Raw genomic sequence first — 27,998 nt, 5'->3', positions numbered from 1 at the left:
GGGGCCACAGCACCTGCTCAGAGCAGGCAGCCCACCCTGGGGCCTTCCCCAAGTCCCAGCTGGCCACCCTCCCTGGCAGCAGGAGCCTCCACTCCCCTTCTCTTGCCTCCCTGCCCAGCACCCAGGCCAGACCTGGGTCAATAAACAACTACGTATGAAGAAGCCGTACAGAGACTCCGTGTCCAGTGCTGGCATTCAAGGCTTACCACCAACACAGCCCCAGCGCAGCGGTCTCAGGCCCCCCTGACCTGACTCCCCCGCCCCGACGCAGCAGGACAGCCAGCAGCATGCTGGTGCCATGAGGGGGTTTTCGAGGTGAGTTTGCCCCCCACAAGGGCTCCTTTGTTCTGACGGAGCCCCGGCCACCTCGGCGGGAGGCGGAGGACTTGGGGCAGCTGTGCAGGGCGTTAGAGTCGGCCCCCTCTTTCTCACTCTACTGCGGAAGGGGCGATGCAGGAGCCGAAGTGCCCAAGGTCACTCAGCTTGGAGGGGCCGCCGAGCAATGCTGGCCTCCCCCACCTCTTCCACTGCAGGCCCCCCCAGACGCCAGTCCCAGGGGGGTTCCCGAGCAGGAGGGCGGAGGCAGGAGCAGGCGCGCTCTGCTGTGCGGCCAGCCCGCCGCCTGGGGACCACAGTCTCCTCCCCCGGCTGACTTGGTGGCTGCCTACCGGCCAGGCGGCACCGCCCGCCCCTGCCCTTGCCACCTCAGCGATGAGGCTGGTGATAAAGGGCAGAACACAGGTCCATGGCAATTTTAGATAAACTGCATTACTTTTTAGTATAAAAGAATCTGGCCCCAAAGAATTGAAAGCAGGGACCCGAACGGAATCTTGCACACTCCTGTTCAGAGCTGCATTACTTCTAACAGCCAAAAGGCAGAAACAAGCCGAGGGTCCACGGAGGGAGGAATGGGTAAGAACGTGTGTCCCATCCACACGACGGGACAGTCTTGAGCCATGACAAGGAGCGAAGGGGGACACCTGCTACAATGTGGATGAGCCCTGACCTTGAAAACGTTATGCCGAGTGAAAAACACCAGACTCGAAACAACGAATCCTGTATGACTCCATGGACACGAGGTCCCTGCAGTGGTCAGATTCACGGTGACAGAGAGCAGAAGGGTGGGTGCCAGGGGCGGGGAGGGGCGGGGAGGGGCGGGGAGGGGCGGGGGAGGGCGTCAGTGTTTCATGGGGACAGAGTTCCAGTTGGGGAAGATGAGAAATTTCTGGAGATGGAGGCCGGTGATGGCTGCACGACAGCGTGAATGCACTCAGTGACCCTCAACTGCACACGAAAGCAGCTAAAATGATAAATCTTTTTATGCTTATTTTATCACCAAAAAAGCAAGCACCCCCATATCTGCAACATACTTACACTAAATATGTGGGGCACACTTTCACTAAAAAATATTTTTTGTTTACTTCAAATTAAAATATTGAGGACATAGCTAAACTCTAAGGTTACTCCCTATCGGGAGCCCCGTTTAACTGGACAGCCTGCAGTTTTATCTGCGAGATCTGGCAGCCCTTCGTGGGCTATGGGGAGATGCCTGACTGAAGTCACACAGGATCCCACCCTGCAGTGCTCGGTCACATGTCCCGGCTGGGGTCCTCCGACCCACAGCCCTAGCCTCCTCAGAGAACACTGGACCTATCTCAATGAACAAGAAAATACGATTATCCCCATCTTAGAGATGGGAAGACTGAGGCTGGGAGAGGTTATATGACTTGCTCAGTGTTTCAGACCTGCTGCCTAATGCCACTGGCCCATGTGCCGGCACCATCTCCTACCCGTCGCCAGCCTCTATACAGGGCCTGTGCTGATGGCTGGCGCCTCCACCCATGGCTCTCTTCCGAAAACCAGCTGCCACCCTCCAAGGCCACCCAGAGTCCCTCGTCACGGGTCGCCCCCCAGGATGGGCTCGGCTGTCCCTCCCTGCGGTGCTGGGGGGTGCTCCCTCGTCATGGGCCGCCCCGCAGGACGGGCTCGGCTGTCCCTCCTGCGTGCTCAACTCCAGAGAGTAGGGCAGGCCGGGCAGGAGCACAGACACCACACAGGGTATGGAGGAAGGAAGCAGCCGTGGGTGACTGAGGAAAGGCAGAATCCTCCCCTCCAGCCTAGATCCTCGGACCTCAGCCAGGGGTCCCCCGCCTCCCACTTGGGGGCACCTCCCCCACTGCCACCACTGGAAGGCGGGACTTGGGGACAGAAGGCTTGTCCCCCCAGGGCTCCCGCAGCACAGGCTCTGGCTGGGCACAAGGGAACACTGATTCTCCCAACTGCCCCGTGCGGCAGGCACTGCTACCTGCCCTTTTACAGAAGAGCCCTGTGAGGCTCAGAGAGGTTCAGGGGCTCGAGGTCACACAGTAAGTGAACCTGGAGCCAGTACGTGAACCCCAGCAGACCAGGTTTCGGCTTCCTCAGGAGAACTGCTTCTTTCCTAACACACCGCTGGGAATGACCACTGGACTCAAGGACAGCCGCTCTGGGACCGTGCCTGTTAGGCCGTCGTCTCCCCCAGAGCCACAGGTCACGGTGCCCCTCCCTCTCGTGTGGCCTTGCTGACTCTCTGCATCGAGCCGGCTCCTCTCCTCCGCCTCTAGCTGTGGGCAGAATGCTCCAGGACCTCTGACTGCAAACTCTCACTATCAGAGAAAGTGGGACCAGGGAAGAAGCCAAGGCAGGGGGCCTGGAAGGGCAGCCCAGGAGGCTGGGGCCTTGGGCGCCCCAGGCGGGGAGGGGTCTTTGCTCTACAGCCCGGGGCCAGGGGTGACTGCAACCCTCCCACGTCTGTCTGAATTCACTCGTTGCTTCTCTTGACCTCTGACTTACAAGATAACACGTGTCATTGTGGCCAGCGGGGCCACAGCTCACGTGAGGCCTCCAATCCCCGTCCGGGCTCCGTGCCTGTGGCCGTTTGTGGCTGCGTTTCAGCAGGGAGGAGTAGGAGCTCAGGGAGCACTTGCTGAGGGATGCGGAGAGACTATGTTTGAGTGTGCCCATTGCCCCAGGTGCCCCTCACCACCCCCGCCCCCAGCCCCCACAGGCTCTCCTGGGCGCGGACGCCGCCCGAGCAGTGTCTTCTCTGCGCTGAGCCCGAGCGCCTGTGTGCGGCAGCGCCCTGGACCCCTCCGCGGGGGTTTAGGAAGTGAAGAATCATGCGGAGGGTCACAAAGGAAGCCAGGCGAAGTGCAACAGCCATCAGAAGATGCGGAACAAAGGTGAGACGGGTGCCTCGCGGGCTTTCCCAGAGCACGTCTAATACCAGCTGGAATCTCCAAGGGGCGCGATGACGGGAAAGGTACTTCAAGCTGCCTGCGGCTAATGAGAAGGGAGGGGAATGCACGGGCAGCTTCAACGGGCAACCACGTCCCAGCAATGAGAACCATCGTCGGCTCGTTCACAGCAACAGACGACGCTGTGTTTTGGTTGGAGGTTTGCACAAACAGAGCTGTGATTTCTTTCGTGGCCAAGTTCACAAACTTCCTGCGTTCATTCCCTGGGCCTCTCCGTGCACCCCAATTACGAACCCTTACCTCGAACGACCTGCCTTTACACCTGTGTCCGTCCATCAGAGCTCGCTCTCCTTCTAGAGGCGACCCCCCGCCCCAGGGCTGTCCTGGCCCGGGGAAGACCGCCGCCCCCGCCCCTGCGCTCCGCGGGCCATCCTTCTGCCTCGCTCAGAGCTTCAGCTTCAAGGGTTTCCCGTGAGCCGCTGCTGGCATTTCTGAAAGCCACCTCTCCCAGCTGTTCAAGAGTGGCCGGCACTTCTCGGGGTCCCTGGCCACCCCAACCCCGCCCGAGTCTCTGAGACAACCAAAAGTGCCCCCTCCCCCATAACTGCTCCTGGTTGGAAACACCACGTTACCCTAGGCTTGGGGCTTGAGAGGTGTGTGTCTGACCTGCAGCGGCCCCATGTCCCCCAGCCCCCAGCCGCACAGCGATAGGGAGGTGCCAGTCCTGGGTCACTCGGAGGGAGGGTGCCAAGACACCTGGAGCACCAGGAGTGTGGCGTGGGGCGCCCGCGGCAAGCCAGAGGAGGAGGTCAGGGAGGGGGGACCTGAATGAAGAGCCTCATCTTTTTCAAAGAACTCTGTTGGTCCAGTGTGTCCCACGCACCATGACAATCAGGGTACAAATGTTCATCTGAGCCAACCCCGGTGGTGGGTGGCGTCGTCTTTCTCCCCAGGGCCTGAACGGGGTCACAGGTGGGCGGGATGTATTCCCTCGGCCCCCAGAGCCAGGGATGGGCACTCAGGGCCCCGATGCTTGAGGACACACTCAGATGTCACACATAGCTCACCACAGGGGCCCACGTGGCTCCACGGGACGTCAGGCATGGAGGACACGCCCAGACACAGGGATGGGCCTGGATGGCGACGCGCAGGCTCAGGCAGTGGGTCCTCAGTGTCAGGGACGTTGCCTGAAGGTATGCACAGGCCACCGACCCAAGATTCTGGTGTTGACCCGATCCGGGGCCCGGCTGCCCACCGGGGAGGGAGTCGTGCTGGCCTGTCCCTCCAGGTGTGGCAGCCCTGCACTAGCTGGGGTGCAGACGAGGCTTAGAGACAGCGTCTGCGGGCTCCAGCCTGCTGAGTCTGGGATGGTCTGAGGGCCCCAACTGAGTGTCTCACTAGACTTTGATCTTCTGGAAGCAGAGCCCATGGCTCTTCACCTCTGTGTTCCAGAAAGCAGCAGAGCGGCAGCACACACTGGATGAATGGCTGGAAGGGTGGAGGTCCTTGCCCCCCACCTGGCAGCCTTCCTCACCCCTCACAGGGAGGCAGGGCAGTGGGGCTCAGGCGTTTGGTGGCCGCCAGCACGATCAGCTCTGACCTTAGGAGGCCCTCCTGTAATCCCAGCAGTCATGAGAGTCTTAACTGGGTCTCACGTGGGCCTGCGGTTTCCTGGCCCCTTTCTCTCCTGGGCCTTCCCCAGCTGCCCCTAGCATGAAAGCCCTCAGCTGTGTGGGACCTGCCAGGGCCCATCTCTCCTTGCACCTGTGGGGGTGCTCTGGGGCAGCAAACCCCAGCACTCTGTCCTCTGGCTGACCTCACCCTTGCACTCTGGACCTCCTACCCAGCGCCTATGGGACAGGGCTGCACAGTGTCCCCCTAGTGCCCCACTGAGGCAGGTGTGCGTGGTCTGCACCCCGCCCCCCGCCGTTCCTCTCCAGGGGACCCCTCTCCGATACCCACCCATTACCCAGTACCCACACCAGATGCCGCTCAAGGGACAGGACTCTGAGCACTGGGGACTCCTTTCTGGGACCTGGTTTCCTCATCCACACACTAAGTGGCTGGATCAGATGGTACCCAGCCCACCCTGCAGACACCCCTGGAAGGACCGTCAAGCAATGGACCAGAGGAGGCCAGGGCGAGGCTGAAGGAAGCAAGGCCTCGGCACCTCAGCAGGTGGGAAGGAGAAGCCCAGAGCGGAGGCTCCTGTAGGGCCCCCCTTACCGGCCAGCTCCAGTCCACTTCCTCTGTTCTGGTCCTCAGGTCCACGGCAGGGCCCCGGGGGGAGCTCACAGGCCAGCCCCCTCCCCCCCCCTCCTCCCCCGTGCTGAGGGTCCATGACAGGGCCCCGGGGGAGCTCACAGTGTAGCCCCCACCCCCACCCCATGCTGAGGTCCACTGCAGGGCCCCAGGGGGGCTCACAGCCCACCCCCACCCCATGCTGAGTGTCCACTGCGGGGTCCTGGGGGGGCTCACAGCACAGCCCCTCCCGCCCCATGCTGAGGGTCAAATGCAGGGCCCCAGGGGGAGCTCACAGTGCAGCCCCCCACCCTGTGCTGAGGGTCCTCCCCCCCCCGCCCCCGGCAGGGCCCCGGGGGGGAGCTCACAGCGCAGCCCCCCGCCCCCTGCCGTGTGCTGAGGGAGGCTCGCCTCGTGGCTGTTAACTGGCCCTCACCCAGCACCGCCACACATCACTAGTATCTGGTTTTCTGTCCTCCCACCCTCAGCCCCTACCTGGTGGGTCCGCAGACAGCCTGGTCTCCCCTGTGAGACACAACAGGGGTGGCGGGCAGGGCTCTAGGCCTCTGGGGGGCTGAGGTCAGGGCAGATGGCAAGGGAGCAGGATTGATGGAGCCCCTCGGGGCTGCCCTGTCACCCAGCCAAGCCTCCAGAACCCAGGGAGCACTTAGCACAAATGAGCAGCAAGCCTCCTCGGCGGGGCCGCCACACCAGGAGCCAGCTGTGTGCTGGGAGGCGGGGGCGGGGGGGGGGGGCTTGCTGCCGTCAGTCCCCTCCCTGCGGCTCTGAACCCTGCACCACCTCCTGGCCCCTCAGCCCCACTCCCTCCCCCCGGAATTCCACCTGGGGGCTCCGCACCTGCCCTGAATGCTGTGTCCCCTGCTTGGGGGCCCTCCTGCTTGCAGGTGGGGACCCGGAAGTCTGTCCCAGGAACACTGGTGTCACTGGGTAACAGCGACGTCAGCCAGGTGCCCCCCATGCCTACGAGGGTCGTAAGGCCGGCCCCCCTCCTTGCCCACCCTGGTTCTGGGTCATGACACAAAGGAGATGCGCTGGCGACTCAGCAGTTCCAGGCACTGAAGGTTGTCGGAGCGCGTGGCCCCGCCCTCCCACCCTGACAGGGACGGAGACGTTGAGATTCACAGGGGCTGGAGACAGCCAAGGACCCAGCGGTGGTCAGGGCCCGGACCTGCAGTCTCTAAGCGCCCCCCACACCAGCGATGTGCCCCGAGAAGCTTTGGGCGGGTGGGGTAAGGAGTGGGCCGGGAGAAAGCCTGACTCCTCCCCACGGTCACCGGGGCCCCTGAGCCCGTGGCAGACACGGGAGGGCGAGGCCTTCTCCTGAGGGGCCCTGGTCATGAAACACCCAAGGCCCGGGATCGCGGTGGCCAGATAGAAAGTACCTGAGAGCAGGGAGAGGACGTGCCGGGTCCCCAGCGGCCACGGGCCACACCATGGCCCCTGATTCACGTGCTGCAGTCCTAAGCAGGCTATCGGAAGGTGCCCGTATGTGAGGTCACTGGTTGAGATGAAGCCACACGGGAGTTGGCGGGCCCCTAATCCGACAGGACGGTTGTCCTCATCTGGAGGCCGCGCAAGGAGAACCCGTGCAAAGATGAAACGAGAGGCCCGCAGGCCGAGGAACGCCAAGGACAGCCGGCAGCCGGAGAGGCCGGGAGAGCCTGGCGCAGACTCTGCCTCTCGGCCGCAGGGCGAGCCAGCCTGCCCACACCCTGATCCCGAGCTTCCAGCCTCCGAACTGCCAGACGAGAGCCTTTCGTTGTGTAAGCAGCCCGGTACGTGGCGTCTTCCCGCAGCCCTGGGAAGCCGGTGTACTCCTGACCCCCGGCCCCTAGCCCAGGCCTGGCCACGGGAGGTGCCTGCCGTCATTTACTGCGGAGGCCTGCCCAGACTTGAGGAGCACCCCGGGGAGCAGGGAGAGCCCCAGAGTGTGGGTGGCTGGGGGATGCCCAGGGAAGCAGGGCAGCGGGAAGCCCCGCAGGGAGGATGGAGCCAGCCATGTGCTGTGGGTGGGCAGGGGGAGGACACACTTGGTGGGGGAGGGGTGTGTGCCAGGAAGGTAAGCCAGCCAGGAGCTCGTGGGAAGTGACCCCAAGGCCACGGGCAGATGAGGGGATGGGATGAGCCCCCTCGGGGGCTCCTAGACCCACCCAGGATTCTAGGATTCCTGCTGGGAGAGCACATGCACACCCCTCCCACCCAGAGCTTCCCCGGCATCCATAGCCTGTCTGAAGACAGTCGAAGAGGCCGGCGGCCTGGGCCCTGCCCACAGTGCATAAGACACAGCTGGGAGGCCATGCCCGCCCTCACCTTTCCCCTGACTGCTGTGTGTTCCCACCTGGGAAGGGGGGGGTAAGGTCTGGGGTGGGAGGAAACATCCCCCTATCTGTGCCACCCCACCCCCAGGAGACTTCCGGCAGCTCGGGGCACCTGCCCGGGCCTGCATCTAGACAACACCGGCAGGAAAGGCAGCCAGCCGCCATGGCATCGAGGAGCTGGGCTCCAGGGTGGGTGGCCTCGGGCTGGAGCCCCCCCGTTCCTGGGCCCGTTTCTTCTCCCAGATGTGGGCAGTGAGCTGACCCCACAGGGCTGTGCCAACAGCCACACGTGATCAGGGATGGCGCCAGCAAGGAGACAGTGGCCGGGCAAGGGCTGAACTCAGCAGCGGGGTCCAGTTCCTCCAGGCCCCTGACGCGAGTTGGGAGTCTTGGTGTGAAACCACACTGAACCAAGCCAGGTCCTGGGAAGAACAGTCTGGGTTACGAGAGAGGTGCCCAGCCTCCCGCTGCCCAGGCATGTCCAGGCCCGGGAGTGGTGGATGCCGGTCCCATGCCCGAACTGACGCCCGGTGGCCTGGGGTGAGCCCCTCTCCTGGCCTGTCTCCTATCCAGGGCTGGCCAGGTGGACACCCGTGCCTGTGGGCGTGGATATCCCAGCATGAGCGTGGACACACTCACACCAGCCAACTGTGCTCTCCTCCTGGCTCTGAAGCCTGGCCTGCGGTCAGGCCAGTGTGTCCCCAGTCCCTCTCCCAGGAGGCCTCTGTGGCCCCGAAGGCCCGCCAAGCTCAGGCTTACACTGTTCCTCACGAGGGCCGGCATGGAACTAGACCGACATCTCCTGTCTCCTAGGCTCACTCGCCCTTGGATCAGGCATTTGTCTGTGACTCCTGGGGGACCTGGGCCAGCATGGGGCTGGGGACACGCTGGCTGCTCCTTGCACTGGCCAACATCACACCGCCGAGCCATCCTGCGTACACCCAGGGTCACCTAATTCACGCCCTGGTGCCTGGGAACGGCCCGTTTAGCAAGGTAGGAGCAGCAGGCCCCGAGGCCCACTGAAGAGCTGGCCTTCACCAGACAGGCCTGGAGGAGCGGGCAGAGGACAAGGCCCAGCTACGCCCTGTCCTGACGGAGGCAGGGAGGCCAGATCAAAGGCTCAGGAGGGGTTCTGGTTAACAAAAGTTCTAAGCTGGCCTGAGAAATGGAGCCAGGGCCTGGGGAGGCAACCAGACAAGGCAGCTGGTGTCCAGCACGGCCTGACCTCGTATTCCTGATCCAGGCCTCTGGACTAGAAGGGCTCGAGGCCTCCAGAAAACTCAGAGCCCAGGACTGGGCAGCAGTGAATGCCACAGGTTTTGGGGCCAACAGACTGCGCTGCAGTCCCTAGAGCTCCACGTGGCCTATGTGCGCTGAGCAAAGTTACATAGCTTCCCTGGGCCTCGGTTTACTCATCTGCAAGTCAGGTCTACAAACACCCTTTGTCATCTGATGCGTCAAGCAGACAGTAACGGGAAGAGATGGGCACCGAATCTGGGTCCTCATAAGGGCTCTGAAGCACTGGATGCCGCTGACCCAGGGGGTCTCCACGGCCCCACAGAGACCTTGGGGTGGGGCAAGGGGGGAGAACATGCCCCGGGGCCACCAGGCAGTTCCTGGTGCTGGCGCCCCTCCTGGGAACCTTCAGGGGGCTTGTGATTATTCCTCCGTCGCATGTGAAGAAGCAGAGGCACAGAGAGGCCACGCGGGGAGGGAAGCTGGTGCAGCAGGACTGTCATCTGAACCAAGGCTCAGGGAGGACGTCCCTCCTCTCACAGGAGTGTGGCAACGTGTCCAGCAAGGTGCTCAGACCGTTGCATCATGCAGGTGGCCCTGCCGAATCCTGGCTCCCTTGGGCCTCCCCTCCACTTGCCTCCCCCCGTCTCAAAGCTGGGGATGATGAAACCATAGGTCCTCGAACGGTGGAGGGACAGAGCGGCGGCACAACTGGGGACTGAGGACCGCCTGGGGACCCAGGCCAGACACACAGGTGCTTCTGTCTTCCGAACGGGGTACACAGGGTACACAGGCCATGAGCCAGGCGGCTTGTGAGAGCCCCACAGACCACAGCTCAGGGACAGATGCTGGGTGGGTGCTTTTGGGCCCAGCCAGGATGGCCATTTCCGGGGTGTGGGGGGCAGGGCCAGGGCTTCCGAGGGCCCTGCCCCAGAATCTCTCACCACCCACACAGTCAGAGCCGGCACACAGAAGCAACGGTTTCTGCTGATGGGCCTGGGGGCGTCCCTGCTGGGACTTCCACGGCAGGCTGGTACCCACCCTTGCTGGCAGCTGGGCCTCAGCCAACCGGTTCTCATTGCACAGACAGCCCCCTCTGACCTCCAAGCCCCAGTGCTGGACCTCTAGACCCCTCCTCCTCTGCCCAAGCCCTTTGTCCCCCTGCCCACCCTGCGTGGCTCAGCAGAGCGCAGGACACGTGTGGGTCCCCAGCAGTGCTGACTGAGAACCGCCTTGGCGACGGGAGCCGGGCCAGCTTCTGCGGCTATAGCAGAGGAACGCACAGAGGCGGTCCCTGGCCCCAGCACCCCAGGAAGGGTCAGAGGTGTACGAGGGAAATCACTGGAGTGTTGGGAGACCGGGGCGGTGCTGAGAAACATCGGGAACCAGAAGCAAGCTGGCAGGCGGGGGCGGAACCCCGCCAGCCCCAGGCGGCGTGTGTGATTCAGCACAGGGCTCTGCCTTTGCCCAGCACCCAGGAGCGGGACCCTGGGCGAGCTTGGACTCGTGGCCCCCACTTTCTCCGAAGCACTCTGGCCTGAGGGAGGGCTCGCCAGCGGCCTTACCGGGCTGCGAATCCCCTAGGCCTGCTTCCTCACCTGTAAAATGACGACAGCTACCGTCACCCAGTGCCAGGCACGGCCGTCTAAAAACATCACAGGAAGGCCGGAATGGGAGCCCTATGGGCCCTAACTTTCCTCGCTCTCACAAGCCTGCTGTCATTTCTGGTCCCCCCACAGAGGCTGTAAACACCGCCCGCAGACCCAGGGCCATCTCCTCGCCTCCCAGCCGCTCCCCAACCCCCCCCCCCCCCCCGCCGTGGCCTGGGCCAGCTGAGTCAGGGTGCGTTCACACCAGGCGGTGACCCCAAGGCCCTGCACCGGAGAAGTCTGGCAGCCAAGCCCCTAGGAGAGGAGACCCAAGCCAGGGATCCCTGAGAGGTGCGTGCGGCACAGGGCCACCAGAGGGCGCCTGGCCCACAGAGGCCAGGCCCAGTCGCAACAGGAGGGGACACTGGGCTTGCTGCTGCCCTGGGAGGTCGCTCTGTATCCTTTGCTCCACGTGGCGAGGGCACTCGTCTCAGTGCCTGGGCCCTGTAGGGCCCTCGGGAGTTCCAGTACTCATGGGGGCTTTAGCCACAGGGGGTCAGGGGAGGAGCTCCTCTGAAGAAGCCCTTGGCCCTAGGCTGGAGAAGCCTTGGGGCACGGGAGCAAGGGGCCCTGGCTGGGAGGGTGGTGACTGCCCAGAGCGCAGTACTGGCAATCCAGGCCGGAGGAGGGCGGCACCTGAAGCCCCGGGCAGCGGGATGCTGGGACAGCTGCCGGATAGCCACCCTCCACCAGCGGGACAGACAGACAGCACCCCATCGACACCCATCACACTCACAGACTGAGATGCACTCTGATCGTCCTGGGTCCCTAATCCACCGCATCCCAACTGAAGGGGGAACAAGACTCGGCCCCCGGCTCAGCCCCAGCTCCACATCCCGTTGCCCCACCCTCTCACGGCCCTTGCCAGCTGCCCAAACTCTGCCACTTTGTCTCTCTGGCCTAACCAGGGCAGAGGCCTGTGGATTTGAGTAAGTTTAGGATGGTCCCTAAGGACACAATGGCCAAGTGGGAGTGGATACCAGGAGAGGCACAGGCGAAGGCTTCTATCCAAGATCTGGGGCTGGGTGGAGGCAGCTGTTCAGTGGACCCTGAGATCCAGGCCTGGGGCAGGATCCAGTGGGAAGGCCAGGGATACCCAGGCAAAGGTTGCTCTGTTTGTGTGGAGGAGGGGCAGTGGGGGGCAGAGGGCCCTGAGGTGGCCCCAGGCACCTAGGCACGCCCATCAAGCCTGACCGGACAGGCAGTCCTGACAGTGACAGGAACTCTGAGCAGAGGGAGACACAAGAAGGCCTGCTTTGAGGTCCTTGGGGGGGCGGGGGGGCAGGTATCGTCAAAGGATTTCTCAAGGCAGCCCTCTGTGTGCCTGACCTTCCAGGGGCCAGGGGGCCAGAACCTGGCTGCCTTCCTCCTACTCCCAGCAAGGCCGGGCCATGGGCCTCATACTGATCCACACCTCTGTCATTCAGAATTCCTGTGGCCGTGGTCATTCCCTGTCCCCCATGTCACCACTGGAGCAGAGCTCTTACTCGCACACACCTCCCCCTAGTTTGGGAGAAATCCCCTCCCTAGAGGAATCTGGTCTGCTCTGCTGCTGTCCGCTGCGTCCGTCCCAGGCACCTCGCACAGACTTCCCCACACATTTGCAGTTTGAGGAGCCTGGGGGTCTGGGTGGTCCTTAGGACACTGTACTCCACCCCCACCCTCACATTTACTGGCTCCAAAGCTCCTCAGAGGCTTGTAGGGAGGGGGTGGGCAGGACTGCGGGCAGCTGCAGGCCTGAGGATGCCTGGGAGGGTCCATGCTCTTACAAAGAAAAGACATGGCCCCTGGGCGGAATCCAAGGCGCCGACCACCTGCAGCTCCGACTCCCCGCCAGAGGCAGCCCAGAGTGCCAGGCCGGCGGGCCAGCGAGTACAAGTTCCCTGGGCAGGAATTCTTGCTTACTGGTATTCCCGCTCGAGGTGGCAGAGGTCGCGCCTCGCCCCCACCCCGGGGTCGCACAGCTTGAACCCTACCTCGCAGGGGCCCCACTCCCGCCGGGAACGGGGGGCCTCTAATTGAACCCACCTAGGCTGCCGCTGCTGGGGATCCCATAGGAATCCTCAGGCCCGACACGGGGCGGCTCCCGGAGAGGCCCGGACAGCCAGCTGCGAGTCCCCAGCCCGCGCCGCCCTCAGCTGCGCCCGGACAGCCAGCCCCGCAGTCAGCGCAGCGCGCCCCGGGGCTCGGACTCCCGCCCAGCCACCGCGCTGGGCCGAGCCAATGGCCGAAGACGCCCAGCTCTAGCTGTGGCCCTGGAGGACGCTCCCCGCCCGGGTCGGCCCAGCCCACAGCCCCAAGGGGAGAGCTCCGCGGGGAAGGGACCGGTGTGCGTGCCGGGGGCTGGGGGGCGGCCGAACGGAGCGCAGAAGACCTGGGCGGCACTCGGAGGCGAGGGCCCGAGGGGTTGCAGACGAGGGGGGGCGGTACAGGCGGCTCGTTACGGGCGCAGGGCAGACCAGGGGAGAGCAGGAGAACGCCGGAGAGACCCGGGCACGCCGGGGTCCGGGGCCCCCGGTGCCGCGCCCTCACTTACCCGAGATCTCCGCCTGGGGCACGTCGCTCAGGCTGAAGCCCTTGGCCCCGTAGATCTGGCGGACTTCGCTGCAGCTCCGGCTCTTGCTGGCAGGGTCCCCACGGGCGCAGGCGGCCAGCGCGGCGGCCGCGCAAAGCAGCCACCAGCCTCGGGCCCGCAGCTCCATGGCGGGGCCGGGGCGCCCCGGCCGCCCGCCCGCGCCTCTCTCGGATCCCGCCCGGGGCCGCGCAGCCCCCGCCCGCTAATGGCAGAGCCGAGGTCCCGGCGCGTGCGGCTCGCGGTCCGCAGGCGGCGGCGACAACAAAAGCCGGCGGCGCGGGGCGCGCGGGGCGCGAGGTCCTGCCGCTCGGTCGGGCGGCACAGAGCGCGGCTGGCAAGCGCGCAGTCCCGGCTCGGCGCCTCCCCTGCCGCCGGCCCGGCCCCTAGGCTGCCGGGGAGGGGGCGGGGCGGGGCGAGCAGGGGCGGGGCGCGCGGAGCGGGAGGGGCGGGGAGCTGCGCGGCCCGGGGCGCGACGCGGGGCGCTCCTCCGGCTCCCCCCGGGAATGGGCCCACTGGCTCGCGCAGAGCTGCGGACAGCCCGAGGGAGGTGGGGTTGCCGGGGAGCGCGCGAGCCGTGTCGGGGTCCCTGAGGGCGGGTCCCCCACGCCCAGCGCCCGGGGCGGCGGCACCACCTGTGGGGGCGGGGGCGGGGGTGCTGAGGCAGGGCTTCCCCCGCCGGACGTGACATCAGGCCTTCCGCGCGCCTATCAGGGGCTTCCCCGCCCCCAGCCGAAATCGGCATCCCTCCCATCTCCACCTCCCTCGCTCCCGCCCTGCCTCCCTGCACCCTGGCAGCGCGCCCCGCGCGGCAGCTCCCGCAGCGCCTCCTTCCCCTCTGCGCGCCGGTCCCCCTTCTCGCCTGCACCCCTTTACCAGCCCCTCGCCCCCTACGTCCACTTCAGTCGCCTCTCCCGCGGCTCCAGCTCACACCTGAGATTTTTGTGAGGGCGGATGGGAGGCTGTGCACTGGAAACTAGCTGGGAGACTAGACCCCACCCTTTCTCAGCCATGTAGAGAGGTATCCGAGGACTTAGTTATTGGAGATTGTTTTTGGTCCCTCCGCGTGGGTCCTGGAGAAACAAATGTGACCGAGGCAGGACATCTCTACTGGCTTGGGTCGCTGGGCGGTGGCAGGTACCCTCCTGGGGCCAACGACAGGTCCGGTAGCCCGGGGGATGAGCAGAGGGTGCAGGCCAGATGAGCAGAGGGTGCAGGGTAGTGGTCTGTGGCAAGGGAGGTAAGAAGCTGAGGGCGCTGGTGTCTGGAGTGCTTCTCCTTTTCTTTCTTCCCCAGCTGCTGCACCCCTCCCCTAGCCTCTTGCTCTCCCTACTGCCATGTGGGCAAAGGCCTTAAAGACCAGCAGGCCATGAGGCCATGAACCCAGATGCCTAACTGGCAGAAATGAGAGGAAAGCAAGTAAGTCAGCCTTCTTGGTGGTGCCCCCCTGAGATGACCACCGAGTGGCACTGAGTGCCGGGACCTCCCTGCAGGGAGCAGCACCCCCCCTGCAGCCCACACCTCCCAACCCCTGCCTGCAGGCACATCAGCCCTGTGGCCGGGGAAGGGAGGGGGGAGCTCCATCCCTCCCCTGCCTCCCTGAGCAATTGACTCAGCAGCCCCAGAAGGGGGCTGGGGTCTCCTGCCCTGCTGCCCAGAGAAGGCTGCTCCCTTCACCCAGAGACACTGAGTCATTGTATGGAGGGAGGCTGTGGGGACCCAACCCAAGTGTACAGACCTCCTGCCCTCCCCACGCACCTGCTGCCTCATCATGCTGGGGACTCACAGACCCCCCCCCGCCCCTCTTCCCCCATACAGCATGCACACACACACACAGGCCTACTCCTTCTTGCCTTCGCCTGGCACAGCTGTCTGGACACCTCCCCCCGCCACACCCACCGCATGCCTGCCTGTTTCGGGCCACCCCTGGGAGGGTTAGGAGCACTGGCCCAGGCCCTCTCTGTAGGAGCTCACCTCCGGCCACAGCCGCGTGCTTCCAGGTCAGGCGGGAGCCTGGACTGGGGCTTAAACCTGCCTGAGGGTCTTGTTGTTACGGTGATCACTATTGCCACCTCTTAATCCAGCCAGACTGGGAAATTCCTCAGAGAGGGGTTGATGTCCAGTACATTTCCGGGTCTTCAGATAGCAGTGTGGCCGGAATGTCCATGGGCCACGCTTACGTGGCAGATTTCCAGGATGGCCCTGCTAGGGCACCTGCTAGGTGTACCATGGCTCCATCCCCCAGAGAAATCCTTCCCTCTCCCTGCGAGGTCACTGATTCACTGCGGTAGTCCTGGGGGGCAAGGAGAAGAACTGTGATGAGAGCCTCTCTGTGGGGTTGACACGTGGCCAGGGTGGGCAGCAGGTGGGGTGGTCCTCCTGGCTGTGATGCGGCTGCACCTGCCAGAGAGCCTTGATGACAAGGAGCAGGGAGGCCACGCGCAGGGGGCCACCGCAAGGCTGCAGCAGACGCGTGGCGGCTAGGTGGTCACTGCTGGCTCCGCTGAAGGCTGCCAGATGTGGGGGCGGGTGTGGCAGGGGCAGACGGGGAGGAGGATGCCTGGCCATCTTTTCTCTCCGGTTGTCTGGCCCACAGCGCATTCCTCGCTCCTCCACCCAAGGGGCGTACTTCAGTTTTACAGACATGAGCTCTGGTGCTGTGAAGGCGAGAGCGCCATCCCACGCCCCGGGGCAGCAGCCCCAAGTGCTATTCCCGAGACCCAGGCTGCCTTGGTCGGCTGCCTTGCCTGCCACTGTGGCCCCGGACGTTCAGATTTCGTGCCAGTCTAGGACACTACAGGACACGTCAGCCGGGCCAGGGCACGGCTTGTCACAAGCAGCTGGGGGCGTCGGGAGCAGGGCTGGGTCACACTGGGGAGGGCCCATCTGAGCCTGCCAGGTCTGTTTCACCCTGTTCGCCAGCTCCCTAGGCCGTCACCCGCGGCCTCCATCGGCTGGACAGGAGCCGCAGGGCGAGTTGGGGGGTTCGGCAGGGGAAGCTCTGGGGGTGGGGGTGCGGGGCTGACAGAGCCCTCCCTGTGTGTGCCCCTTGCCCCAGCCACGGGGATGGGACCACCCCTTCCTGCTTTGGGTGCTGGCCATTCCGCCGTGAGGGCGCACACACGGCCGCACAGATGGGAGGTGCGAGTGAGCCATGCTCGTAAAACCGGAAAGTGCCCTGTCCTTGAGCCAGCGGCGTGTGACAGACACTGGCTGTGCCCTTTTGCTGACACCAAGTGAGGAGCTGGGAAGAAAGGAGCCATTTAGAGTCGTCGCAGAGGGGGGCGTGTGGACTCCCCCACATTTCCTCTTCAGGACTTGAGTCCTGCAGGGCACGTGCCACGGCTCAGGGTCCTTCTGACTTCTGCTTCCTGCCTCTGGCCAGGAGGAGCCCAGGCATGCGGGCCCGACTGCTCAGAGGAGGGCCGATCTAAGACGCTGGGCCTGGTGGCCCCCACCTCTCCCACAGAAACGCTGCTGCTGGGAGGCGACAGGGTTCTTTTTCTGTTGGGCCTCGCGGTGACTTTTGGTAACCCTGAAAGCAAGTTTCCAAATAGATCGAACAGTTAAGGTCCCTTCCAGCCGTGTGTGCCTGCTCAGAATGTCACTGCCAGCTGTGTCCCTGACAAGGGCTGAGTCCTGCTGCCAATAAGATGCGTGGGGTCAGGGGGCACAGGGCGGGGGTGCCTGGGCCGTAACACGGTGAGCCACGGGGGTCCCGGGAGGTGCTGTGATGCTCTGGGCCAGAGTGGAGGACACACGGTCCCTGCAGCTCTGCAGGACACTGGGGACCCCAGAGGGGCAGCCTGGTGGAGGAAGTGGGCAGTGCAGGGCATGGCTGATGGACAGGGTGTGACGCTGGGCCTGGGCGAGGCTGGCCAGGCAGGGCTTTCTGCAATGGCTCTCAGAGTCTCTAATGGACAACAGCTCTCTGAGGCTCTGCAGAACCTTAGAGACAGGAGGGGAGCTGCCCTCTGGCCTTCACTGCCCTGCCTCTGGATGGTGACACTTGGGGAAAATGCTGTGAGTGTCTCACATCCGTTCATTGAACTGTTCTCTTGTCCTTAGGAAGGACCTGGGCCCAAGACCACTCCCAGCGACTGCTCCAGTGTGAAGTCTCTGAAAGGCAGCCTTGGGCTGGCTCTGCTGGACGCGCAGTGGGACTCTGGAAGTTCCATTCCATCTACCTCTCCTCCCCCCTGCCCCCCAAGCCTAGGCCCAATGCCCACTCCAGAGAAGCTAGGCTCTAAGTTTTAGCTGCACAGCACCCTTGCTCCCCAAGCCTGGCAGGCTGCCCCTTGCGGCAGGGGCCGGGGGGAGTTTGCAGGACACAGAAAATCTGGGTGCCATTATTCTGCAAAGGTGGTCCTATCTGTACCCAACCCCGCCTCTCCCCAAATCCCTGCTGGGGGCAGTGGATTTCAAGGCGAAGCTCCTTGGCAGCCCGCTGGGCTCAGCAGGCGTTTTGATCCGCCAGAAGTCTGGGCATGCCTCTCTCACCATGGCCAGGGGAGGGGAAGCCCATGGCAGTGCAGGCTTGGTCACCCACACGGGGCGGCGGCAGTGGGACCGCGCCTCAGGGAGGAGCAGCTGGGGGTGGTTTCTCAGGTCTGAGCACACAGCCAGCTACAGGACATGGCCCACACACTCAGCTCTGGCCTGGGTCCCGGTGTGGTCTTCCCTGGGCTGCCTTCCTCTCCCTGTCTCCTGGAGGCAGGGGGAAGCCCGGACCTGGGGCGCCCAGGCACAGGCTGACATGTTGGGACACAGCACCCATGTGCCTGGCGCACAGAAACGTGTGCACGGCCCCTTGGGCGCCAGAGCTCTGGAAGCTTGCTGCTTTCCTGCTGGGCTGAGCTCTCCCTTCCCTGTGCCTCTGGTCCCGGGCCTCTGCAGCTTCTCCGTCTGCACGGTCAGGCCGGCTTCCATCAAAAGCCCCGAGTAAAGCCAGAGAGCTCTTCACTGCTCTGCGTCGGGGCCTGGCCCTCTCCCGGCCTCACGGCTGACCTGACGGGTCCATTAAACCAAACCAAACTCTTCAGCATTCCCCAGACATCTCGGGATTACCCCTGAACCTTCTCCTGATCTCGGGCCAGGCTGGAGGTTTGGAGCTGAGGGGCTCTGTGTCCCGCAGATGTGGCTCCTGAGACCTCGGTGGAGGGGGGAGGGGAGTCACTCTTTGCTGTGTGAGGCCACCCACTGTCCCTTTATCACCCTTACCAGGGTGTGGGCAGGCCTGTCCTCAGGGCATGCTCAGTCCCCAAGACAAAGAGCGGTTTCCAGGGCGCAGATGAGGTCAGGTTGCCCTCTGGGAGCCCAGTGGAGGACGGCTCTCTGGGTGAGGTGACTGAGGACAGGGGCGGCCCAGGCTCTGGGCACCGTTCTGCCCACACCATGACAACCAGAAGTCCACCATGAGGCCGGAAGAGAGCCTGGTTTCCGCTTGCCATTTTTAAAAAGGAACAAATCAGCATCTAAAACAAGCTACCACCTTGCTCTTCCGAAGCCGTGCCATTGCTTAAAACTGGGTCAGCTGGGTCTGGCTAGATGCTGCCCCAGGTGCCGGGCATGGGACAGGTCTCTGAGGCAGCCACGCACCCCCTGCCTGCTGGCCTGGCAGGGCTCCCAGCAGCACCTGGGTCTGCTGGGAAATCCTCTGCCTTGGCATCTGGAGAGCGTCTCTCCACGCTCCCCACGCTCCCCACGGTGTCCACAGACGTGACCTCATGCCTCACCCCCAAGTGCTTTCTGAGATCCTGCAGGTGTGGGACCTGGGCTCACCTTGCGGGCCAAGGTGCCAAAACACAAGAGATGTGGTGACTCCATAAGGCCACATGGCCACCGAACTGTGCTTAAGGAACAGACCCCCCTTCCCGATCTTTGCTCCTCCTGATGGAGGTGCCCTGGGATGCGGGGCTGTCATTCCCAGGGTCTTCCCCAGGGAGGCTGCCGGAGAGTGCGAGGAAGTCACGGTGGGGAGCCCTGGTCCACCAGCCCCAGAGGAGCTGAGAGCAGTAAGGCCCACATCCATCCCCCCATCTGGGGCCGGGAGCCCCAGGGGCGGGTGGGGGTGAGGAGATGGCTCCCGTGGCCTTGCCTGAGGCTCCTGAGCGGGGACAGGGGTCTGCCCACCTGGCTGAGGAGGACACAGGCCTATCTCGGGCCACACGACGCTCAGAACAGCCTGTGAAGCACCATGTGAAGAAGCTGGCTGGCGCAGGGCAGGGCCTCGGTGTGGGGAGGAGATCTGGGGACTCCCCAGGAAGATCCTTCTTCGAAGAGGGGCCCTGCCAGAGCCCAAGGAGCAGGGTCTTGCTCCCTTGGCAGGTGGGGCTGAGAGAAGGTTCCAGCCCCCATGGCCAGTTGATGGAAAATGCCAGGTCTGCCTGTGTGTTTCTCTGTGCAGCAGTAAAATCCTGCTGGTGGGAGGGGACACCTGATGCTGACCCAAAAACCCCACCCCAGGGACATAGGACTGAAGCAGACAAGTGGGACCCCTGAGGCCTGCAGGATGTGAGGGTCTTTTCAAGACAGGAGCAGGCTGCTGGTCTCAGAGGCAGGGGAGAGGGTGGGGATGGTCTGGCCGGGTTGGTGCAACCAAAGGTTCAGGAAGGTTCGGGCCCCTGGCACTGCTCACAGGAGCTGTGGGTCCCCAAAGTACAGCAGGACATGTCCACGGATGAAGGAGGCACAGAGCTGGAAACAGGCACAGCCGAGATGCTGAGGGAAGGGCTGTGAGCACAGCCTGTGGCCGGAAGGTGGCCTGTTGGGTCAGCTCGGCCCAAGTCTCCAGCCCCAGTCAGCTCTAGGGGAGCAGGATACGGCCATGGCCCACCCTCGCTGGGGAGGAGTAGGCAGTGGAGGCAAGCAGCCCCTCCTAGCAGCAGTCAGTGGTGTCGATGCTCAGAGCCCACCCTTCAGTGAGGGCCTGGCAAAGGTGTTCCAGAGAAGGGGACAGACAGGGCAGCTCACCCTTCTTGGGGGCCCCTGACCGAAGTGCTCCCCAGGGCCGAGCCTGGTCTGGCCAGGGAGGGGCCAGAACTGGAGGAGGGAGCTGGGGTGCTGCCCCCCCCGCCCCCCGCGCCCTCAGCCTTGGGCGCTGGCCTTGCAGGGAGCCTGGGTGGCTCTCTGGCAGGTAGAGGGCTTCCCGAGGAGGCACACTGCGGGTGTCAGCCAGGGGAGGGTGAAGCCAGGGTCGGGCAGTGCGTCCAGCTGCTCCTGACCCTACGGACGCGGTGCTCTTACCCTCCCTGGGGCCCATGCCTGTCATTCCCTCTAGCACCGCTGGGGCCTGGCTGAGCCACCCTGGCACGACGCGCAGTCTCCTGCCGCCTCTGCCTCCATGTTCTTATAGGAAAAATGGGTACAAAGCAAGGTTGTTCCCTGAGTAGCCAAATAATCTTATTAAAAAACCCAGTAAAACCAAGAGGCTTATACTCCCCAATGTAAAACTTACTGCGTCACTACAGAGTAAGTCAAAACAGCATGATTCTGGCCTAAAGCTAAACCTATAGACCAATGGACTAGAGCGGCAGGTCAGAAACAAGCCCTGCTATATCTACGGCCAGCGGATTCTCGACAAGGGTGCCAAGACCATCCTACGAGAAAAGGAATAGTCCTTTCCACAGATGATGCTGGGCCCCTACCTCACACCACACACAAAAATGAACTCGAAATGGATCAGAAACCTGCACGGAAGAGCCAAAATTATAAAAACTCTCAGAAGAAAACACTGGGGGGAATCTTCGCGGCCTTGGACTTGGCCACAGTTTCTCAGCTACGACACCAAAGCACAGGCAGCCAAGAAAAAACCAGAGAAATCGGACTGTCAACATTGAAACCTGCTGGGCATGGAGAGAGTGAAAAGACAGCCCGCGCGGAGAGAATGTGTGCGGATCACATCCCCGATTGAGACCTCGTACTCAGGACCTGGAGCGGCCCGCACGGCTCAGCCACATGAGGGCAAACGTTCCTCCGGAGAACCCGCAGAGCACTGGAGCAGATGTTTTGCCAAAGAAAAGATGTAATTGGTCAACAGCACATGAAAAGAGGCTCCGCCGGGATAACTCGAGTCCACGGTGAGATGCCACGTGATCCCTGCTAGGACGGCGAGGATCAGGTGGGAAGCCGTGCTGGCCGGGATGTGGGGGGTCTGGCCTCCTCGCGCACTGCTGGCGGGAACGGGGAATGGGGCAGCCACGGTGGGAGACAGTTTGGTGGTTCCTTGAGACGTGAAACATAGAGTTATCGTTTGATCTAACTAGTCCTCTCCTGCGTATATACCCGCAGAAATGGACACAGGTTCAGACAAAAACTGGTGCACGAATGTTCACGGCGGCATGACTCATGGTCGTCAGACACCGGAAACAACCGCACGCCCCTCGACTAGTGAAAAGATGAGCCAAGTGTGGTCCAGCCACACAACGGAGTAGTATTCAGCCCCAAAAAGGAGCCAAGTTCTGACACACGCCGCAGCATGAGTGAACCTTGAAAGTGCTAGGCTCAGGGAAGAAGACAGACACAAAAGCCACGTGGTGTCATGCCGCTTACGGGAAAGGTCGGAGCAGGGCAATCCGCAGACGAGGGAGGCAGCTGAGTGAGGCCTGGGATTGGGCAACAGTGAAGCAAGGAGCAACCGCGAATGGGTAAAGGCTTTCTTTTTTGGGGGGCGAAATGTTTTTTTAAATTATTTATTTTTTATTTATTTCAGAGAGAGAGAGAGAGCACGAGCGGGGAGGAGAGGGAGGTGAGCAGGGTGCCCCATGTGGGGCTGGATCCCAGGACCCCGAGATCATGACCTGAGCCGAAGGCAGACGTCTGCTGCACCGACGGAGCCCCCTGGCACCCCCGGGGATGAAAATGTTTTACTACCGGACAGGGGTGCTGACTGCACAGCGCTGAGAAGGCACTCAATGCGCGGGCTCGTACATTTTAAAATGGTTAGTTTCATGTTATGTGGATTTTACCTTAATAACAAAACAAAGCAAAACAAAACTGGGTTGTCTTGGGTGCAAACTGGATTAATTCTTTTTTTTTTTTTTAAGATTTTATTTATTTACTTGACAGAGACAGCCAGCGAGAGAGGGAACATAGCAGGGGGAGTGGGAGAGGAAGAAGCAGGCTCCTAGTGGAGGAGCCTGATGTGGGGCTCGATCCCAGAACGCCGGGATCACGCCTGAGCCGAAGGCAGACGCTTCACGACTGCGCCACCCAGGTGCCCCTAAACTGGATTAATTCTTAAAGCCCGGTGGGGCACTGATATTCTTGCCGAGGTCCTGAGGAGTGCCTTCCAGAACACAGACAGCCTGGGACGCGGAGTTACGGGAGAAAGAGCAGCCTGTCGGGGGTCCTCACTGTAGCTTCAGGTCCCGGTGGGACTGCACTTGTCACTGCGACGCCGGAGTGTGTCCCAGGAAGCCTGGGGTTGCCGGGATGGCAGGTGCCTCTGCAGGGTCCCTCGGGAGGGGCTGGGGTAGGGGGAGAGGAAGTTCCTGGGAAGAGCTGAACTTCTCGAACTCGGAGGCGAGGGCCCGGGGTTCTAGGGTCGTGCTTGTCGTTTCCCATCCGCAACCCGTGAGTTGCCACCTTTGCAACACTCGTACGCCACGCCCTCGCAATGTCAAATTGCCAGAGAGGCTTCCCCATGCTGGCTCCCCGTGTTGCTCACCAGCACAGAGAGGTCGCCGGCCACACACAGCCAGGAGTGCTGGAGAGGAGCTGGCCTAGGCATCGGTCACTCTGTTCATCTCCCCTGCAAGCCAGCTGCCCAGCCCAGGCAGGGCCCCCGGGGAGTATGGCTGCACCCTGCCGAGCCCCTTCCCTGTCCCCACCTCTGGCTCCTGAGCTCAGGAACCCCAGTGGGGGCTGGGGCGGTGGGGGCAGTCACCTTTGCGCAGGCTGGACTCAGCTTCACCTCAGCACGTGAGCGGAGTACTGGATATCTGCCCCGTGCCCTGGTCCCCGCCGACAGCCGGCCCCAGGATTTGTGCCTACCACGAACACTGCTTACGGCCCCCAGAGCCTCTCCTCTGCGGGTGAGACACACCCCTCAGGGCCGGGTTCAGAATGAGGCTTGAGTGGGAAGCACAGAAGTGTCCAGCTTCTAACAGAGAAGTGGATCACCAGCCAGCAAGCTTTCTGCCCTCTCACTGCCTCAGGAAGACCCCCAGCCCCGGGCCCACTTCCTCTGGCCTCGGGCTCCTTCCCACCCTGCCCGCAGATTTTCCAGAAGGAGCTATTCTCGAAAAATGCCCAAGTCTACAGCTGCACCCTCGAGCCATTCGGAATTGGGCATTGCGATTTAATTGAGGTCGCACAGCACATAGAGACCTCACCTGCAGGCCCTGTCCCCCTCCAGGGCTCAGGAACACCCAGAGTGACACGGGGCGCCTGCAGTGACGTCCCACGTGCAGATTGGCAGGAGGGCTTGGCGCCCTGGGGCTTTCACGTCAACACGCCTGATCTGAACCCGTGGGGGGCTGCCCCATCAGGGGGTCAGCCGGCAGGGCCTTGGGGACGGGGCGCACTGGCCGCAGCCCCTGTCGGAGAGGGTGGAGGCGCTGGGGGAGGAGGAGGCCCAAGTGGCCCAAGACGGCTGCTCTCAGCCACATGTGGTTTGTGTGACCAACAAACCAGAATTTAAAGTTTTCTAAAAACCTAAGAAAACCCAACAAACCCCGAAACTCTAGTAATGCATGTCTATGTGATTATGAAAAAAAATTTCCAAATTCAGAAGTACATGAATAATAAAAACAAAAAGAAAGCCCCTGTTCACACTCTCAAATCCCACCCTCCATCCAGAGCGATTGAGGTTGTTAACACGGCAGGCATGGCCTTCTAGAACGTTCTCTGGGTCCTCACGTGGCCACAGCTGTTCAGGTTGATCAGGCGTATTGTTGTGCAGTTTTTTTGTTTTTGTTTTTGTTTTTAACTACACCGGAAGTCCGGGGGGTCTCTCCGCATCTGTACCTACTGACCTCGGCATTGGCAATGCGTTGCCAACCTTCTGCAGAACGGCTGCGTTTTCCCTCGGTGAAAGCACGCCTCTGATCCCGAGTGTTGGTGCCTCACCCAAAGTGACAGTAAAGCCGCACCGGTGGCTTTCTGCGAGCACGCGCCCCATCTCTGCAGGGTGGATGCTCTGAAGCGTGTCTGCTGGGCTCCGGGCTGTGCATCGGAATAGTCTGAACAGATATGGCCCCGCTGGCCTCCAAAGCGACTAGGTCGGGGAAGGACCTGTTCATGGAGGTGCTTGTTTGCCCCCCGGAGGCGAGAGGTGCTGTCTCGGGGGCGCTCTGCGCACGTGCTCCGAGGACGGGGACGTGGAGTGTGTTCCTTCCACCAGAGGCCTGTCTGCTCAAGCGTGCCACCGTTTCCCACCTTCAGGGCTGCTCTTTGTCGTATTGATTTTGGAGGAGCTCTTTACGGATTAAAGATCGGGCTCTTGCCTGGAATCCGTGCTGCAGACCCTCCCCTCCTCCCCGGATGAGATGCCAGTAAATTCGATTCCAACATACACAGATCTATTTCTGGGCTCTCATCCTTGGTTTCTCTGTATGTTTCTGTCTGGGCTGAGGCCCCTCTGACTTGAACACGGTAGTTTTACAGGACGTATATTCCTTAACTTTGAAAATTTCTTGCCTAGTCATTCAAATGTTCTTCTCCACAAGAACTTTGGGTTCAACCCATCAAATCCTATAAATAACAGATGAGAATTGCCCTGAATTTGCAGATAAGTGCTTAGGAGAACTGATTTTTCCCCCTCAAAATTGAGAATTCTATGTACTTCAAATTTCTCTTTTTATTCACTTTTTTTATTGCTCTTCAGTAAGGTTTTATGCTTTTCCTCATCTAGACGTTAAAATTTCTGGATTTATTTTTAGATGCTTTTGGCGGCTAGGAGCAGTATTTTTGACAACGTATTTCCAAGAGTCATTGCCGTGTTCAGGACAGGTGGTGACTGTTGAACGCTGCTCTCCCAACCTGACTGGATCACCCAACTAATTCTTTTCTTTAAGTCGGCTCCATGCCCACCACGGGGTTTGAACTCATGGCCCCAAATCAGGAGGTGCTCGCTCCGCGGACTCGGCCAGCCGAGCGGCCTGATGAACTGACTAGTTTTAGGAGGATTTCAGTTGGCTGTCTCCTGAGTTATTGGTAGCACCCACAATTAGCCAGAACTTGATCTTTTAATTTCCAAATATTTCTGTCTTTTCTTTCTTTTTTAACCAATTATTATCTCGACTGGGATCTCCAGTAAAATATTGGTGGATGATGAAATATTTTAAAATACTGACAATCATGAGGACACTTGTTTTTCCCTCTTGACTTCTTTTTAAACCTTTACCACTCATATGATGTTGGCTGAAGGTTTCTAGAAGAAATCTTTATCAGCTCAGGGAAGTTTCCTTCTGTGCTTTCCTTGCTAAGAGGTTTGTATTTAAAATTTTGTAGGGAAGACATGGAGTTTTTCCACATCTGTTTTGATGATCGTATCATTTCTCTTCTCTCTTCTCACTGCCGTGAATTGTATTTCCAGAGTCTCTGATGCTGAACCATCCCTGCATTCCAGGATTAAACCCGACAAGCAGGGGGAGCAGGAGAAGGAGAAGCAGATTTCTTGCTGAGCAGGGCAGACGCGGGGCTCGATCCCAGGACCCTGAGATCGTGACCTGAGCCAAGGCAGATGCTTCACCGACGGAGCCCCCAGGCGCCCTGGAGCAGAAGTATCTTGAACAGCGTCCTGGCTGTGGTTTGCTACAGTCAGCCTCCAAGCCTTTCAGTTCTGACGGTCTGGCTGACTTCTGCTTGGGGGCCCCCCGGGCTTGGGGCAGGTGTCCATGTCCCTGTGTCCATGGGTGGGAGGGACCCAGTGGGCATCAGTGGCAACGTCCCTTGTCTCACCCTGGCTGCTGTTCGGCCAGGGTGTGACTGACGGCCCCTGTCGGCCTGGCCTACTGTAGCCAGCTGCTGGTCCTGTATGTCCCGAAGTCTGGCAAGTTCTCTGTGGAGCCGGCTGCCTCCCATCCTCTTTCTGGGCTTCCTGTGGCCTCTTAGCTTCAGTCAGCATCACGCATGCTCTTGACAGCACCGTCCTGCCATGGGAGCATGCTGTCCTGGCCTTTCCAGGGTGACCCCGAAATGGGCAGGGGGTGTCCAGTAGGGATTCCACCTGCTCAGGAGAAGGGCTCCTGCTCGGGGCCTGCAGCCCCTTCTCCCCCATCTTTATACAGCTGGTCACTGGGAAGTACCTGGAGGAGCACAGCTAAGTGCTACCTGAAGACTGGAGGACAGAGGTAGCCACACCTCATGAGGCCCCGGGGGCCGCTCTGGGCACAGCTCTTGGGGGCTTGGTGTGCCCGACAGGCTTCTGCTCACTGGGTAATCTGCGGAGTGGGCTACGTGGAGGGTATGAGGATGCTCTCCCCTTAATCCGAGCAGGAACCACTGCTCAAAGTTGTGCACGCTTGTCTCCTCACTCTGTGAATGGGCTTGTGGCTTGTCGTGACCCAGGGATGTGGGCCCATCTGCAGGCGGCATGGGGCCTGCAAGGTCCGGTCCCATCTTCCAGTGAAGGCCACAGAAAACACACTAATGCAGGACGTGGGGCCTCAGGGAGGAGCCTCGTAACCTCCTGGCCAGATGTCTGTCTCTTGGGGCTCCTGCCTGCCTGTCCTGAGAGCCCAGCCCGGGATCTTGGCCTCTCCAGAGCCCCGATGCCTGGCGCCTGCTCATGCAGGAGACCATCCTCCATCCTTCGTCCTTCACCCCATTTTCCGGGGGACTTCTCATGAGGCAGGACTCAGGTCCAGCACTGGCCGAGACCCCAAGGCCTTCTTCATGCTCCCTCCTCAGCCCCCACAGCAGTAAGACAGCCCCTCCCTAAGTGTCCCCAAAATACTGAGCAGATCCTGCTTGGGTCTTTCGGGTGTGTGGGTGGTGTCGGCTAGTCTGTGTCTGTCCCGGCACACCGGGGGGCTCAGGCAAGTGGCTGGTGCATTCCTGAGCTCTGCAGTGGATGGCAGGGTGGGGGGCGGGGGCAGGCCTCAGAGCCCAGGATCCCCACGCAGGCTGGGGTGTGGACCGCTCTCGGTCACCGGTCCTGGGGCAAGGTCCTCGGCAAGCCCCACCTGGCGACCTGCGGCCTGGGCTGGCTCCTAACGCCCTGCAGGGGCAGCACCTCAGAGACAGATGAAAATAAAATAAAACAGGAAATCACCAAGCTGGGAGGGGGCTCCAGGAGTCCATTCGACATGGAGCAGATTCCCCAAACCGAGAGTTTGATGACTGGGGCAGGATCGGTGGCCCACAGACTGAGTTTCCCTTGAAATGTACAGTGGTTTTGTTTTTTGTTTTTTTTCTCCTTTAAATTATAGGAGGAAGGAGCGCTTGGCACAGTACAGCTTGGGACTTGCCAAGCCCAAACTCTTTGAAAAAAAAAAATCACAAGATTTTTTGCCCAAACTCTAAAAAGACTTTGATTCTGCTTGAAATTCAAGGTCTGCGCAGATGGCCCTGAAGCTGAGCCTGGCCACGGGGAGGAGGTGGAGCCGGGGGCCGGCCCCCCATTGTGACCGCAGCATGGCCCTGGGACTTGGCCGAGGTAGGGCTCCACCCCAGCGCCTGCCCTGAGCCGTTCTCCAGCGAAGGAAACCCGGTCCTGGATGGCGATGGCCAGCGCTCAGTCAGATGTCCCCAGACGCCCTCTCCCACTCCCCCCACCCGA

General features: G+C 61.8%; 1 protein-coding gene across 1 annotated transcript in view; it reads right to left on the bottom strand.

Moving 5' to 3' along the window:
- Nucleotides 1–13,626, bottom strand: part of GPC1 (glypican 1) — a 29,228-nt gene extending 15,602 nt beyond the window's left edge. The window contains exon 1 of the mRNA XM_026491193.4: nucleotides 13,238–13,626. Coding sequence (XP_026346978.2) covers nucleotides 13,238–13,403 — 166 coding nt within the window. The 5' untranslated portion in view covers nucleotides 13,404–13,626. The remainder of the gene's footprint in view (nucleotides 1–13,237) is intronic.
- Between the last annotated feature and the right edge of the window lie 14,372 nt (nucleotides 13,627–27,998).

This window comes from Ursus arctos, unplaced genomic scaffold, assembly GCF_023065955.2.
Source record: "Ursus arctos isolate Adak ecotype North America unplaced genomic scaffold, UrsArc2.0 scaffold_1, whole genome shotgun sequence".
Lineage (NCBI taxonomy): Eukaryota > Metazoa > Chordata > Mammalia > Carnivora > Ursidae > Ursus > Ursus arctos.
Note: the sequence above shows the minus strand (reverse complement) of the source record. Positions and strands in the feature narration are given on the sequence as shown.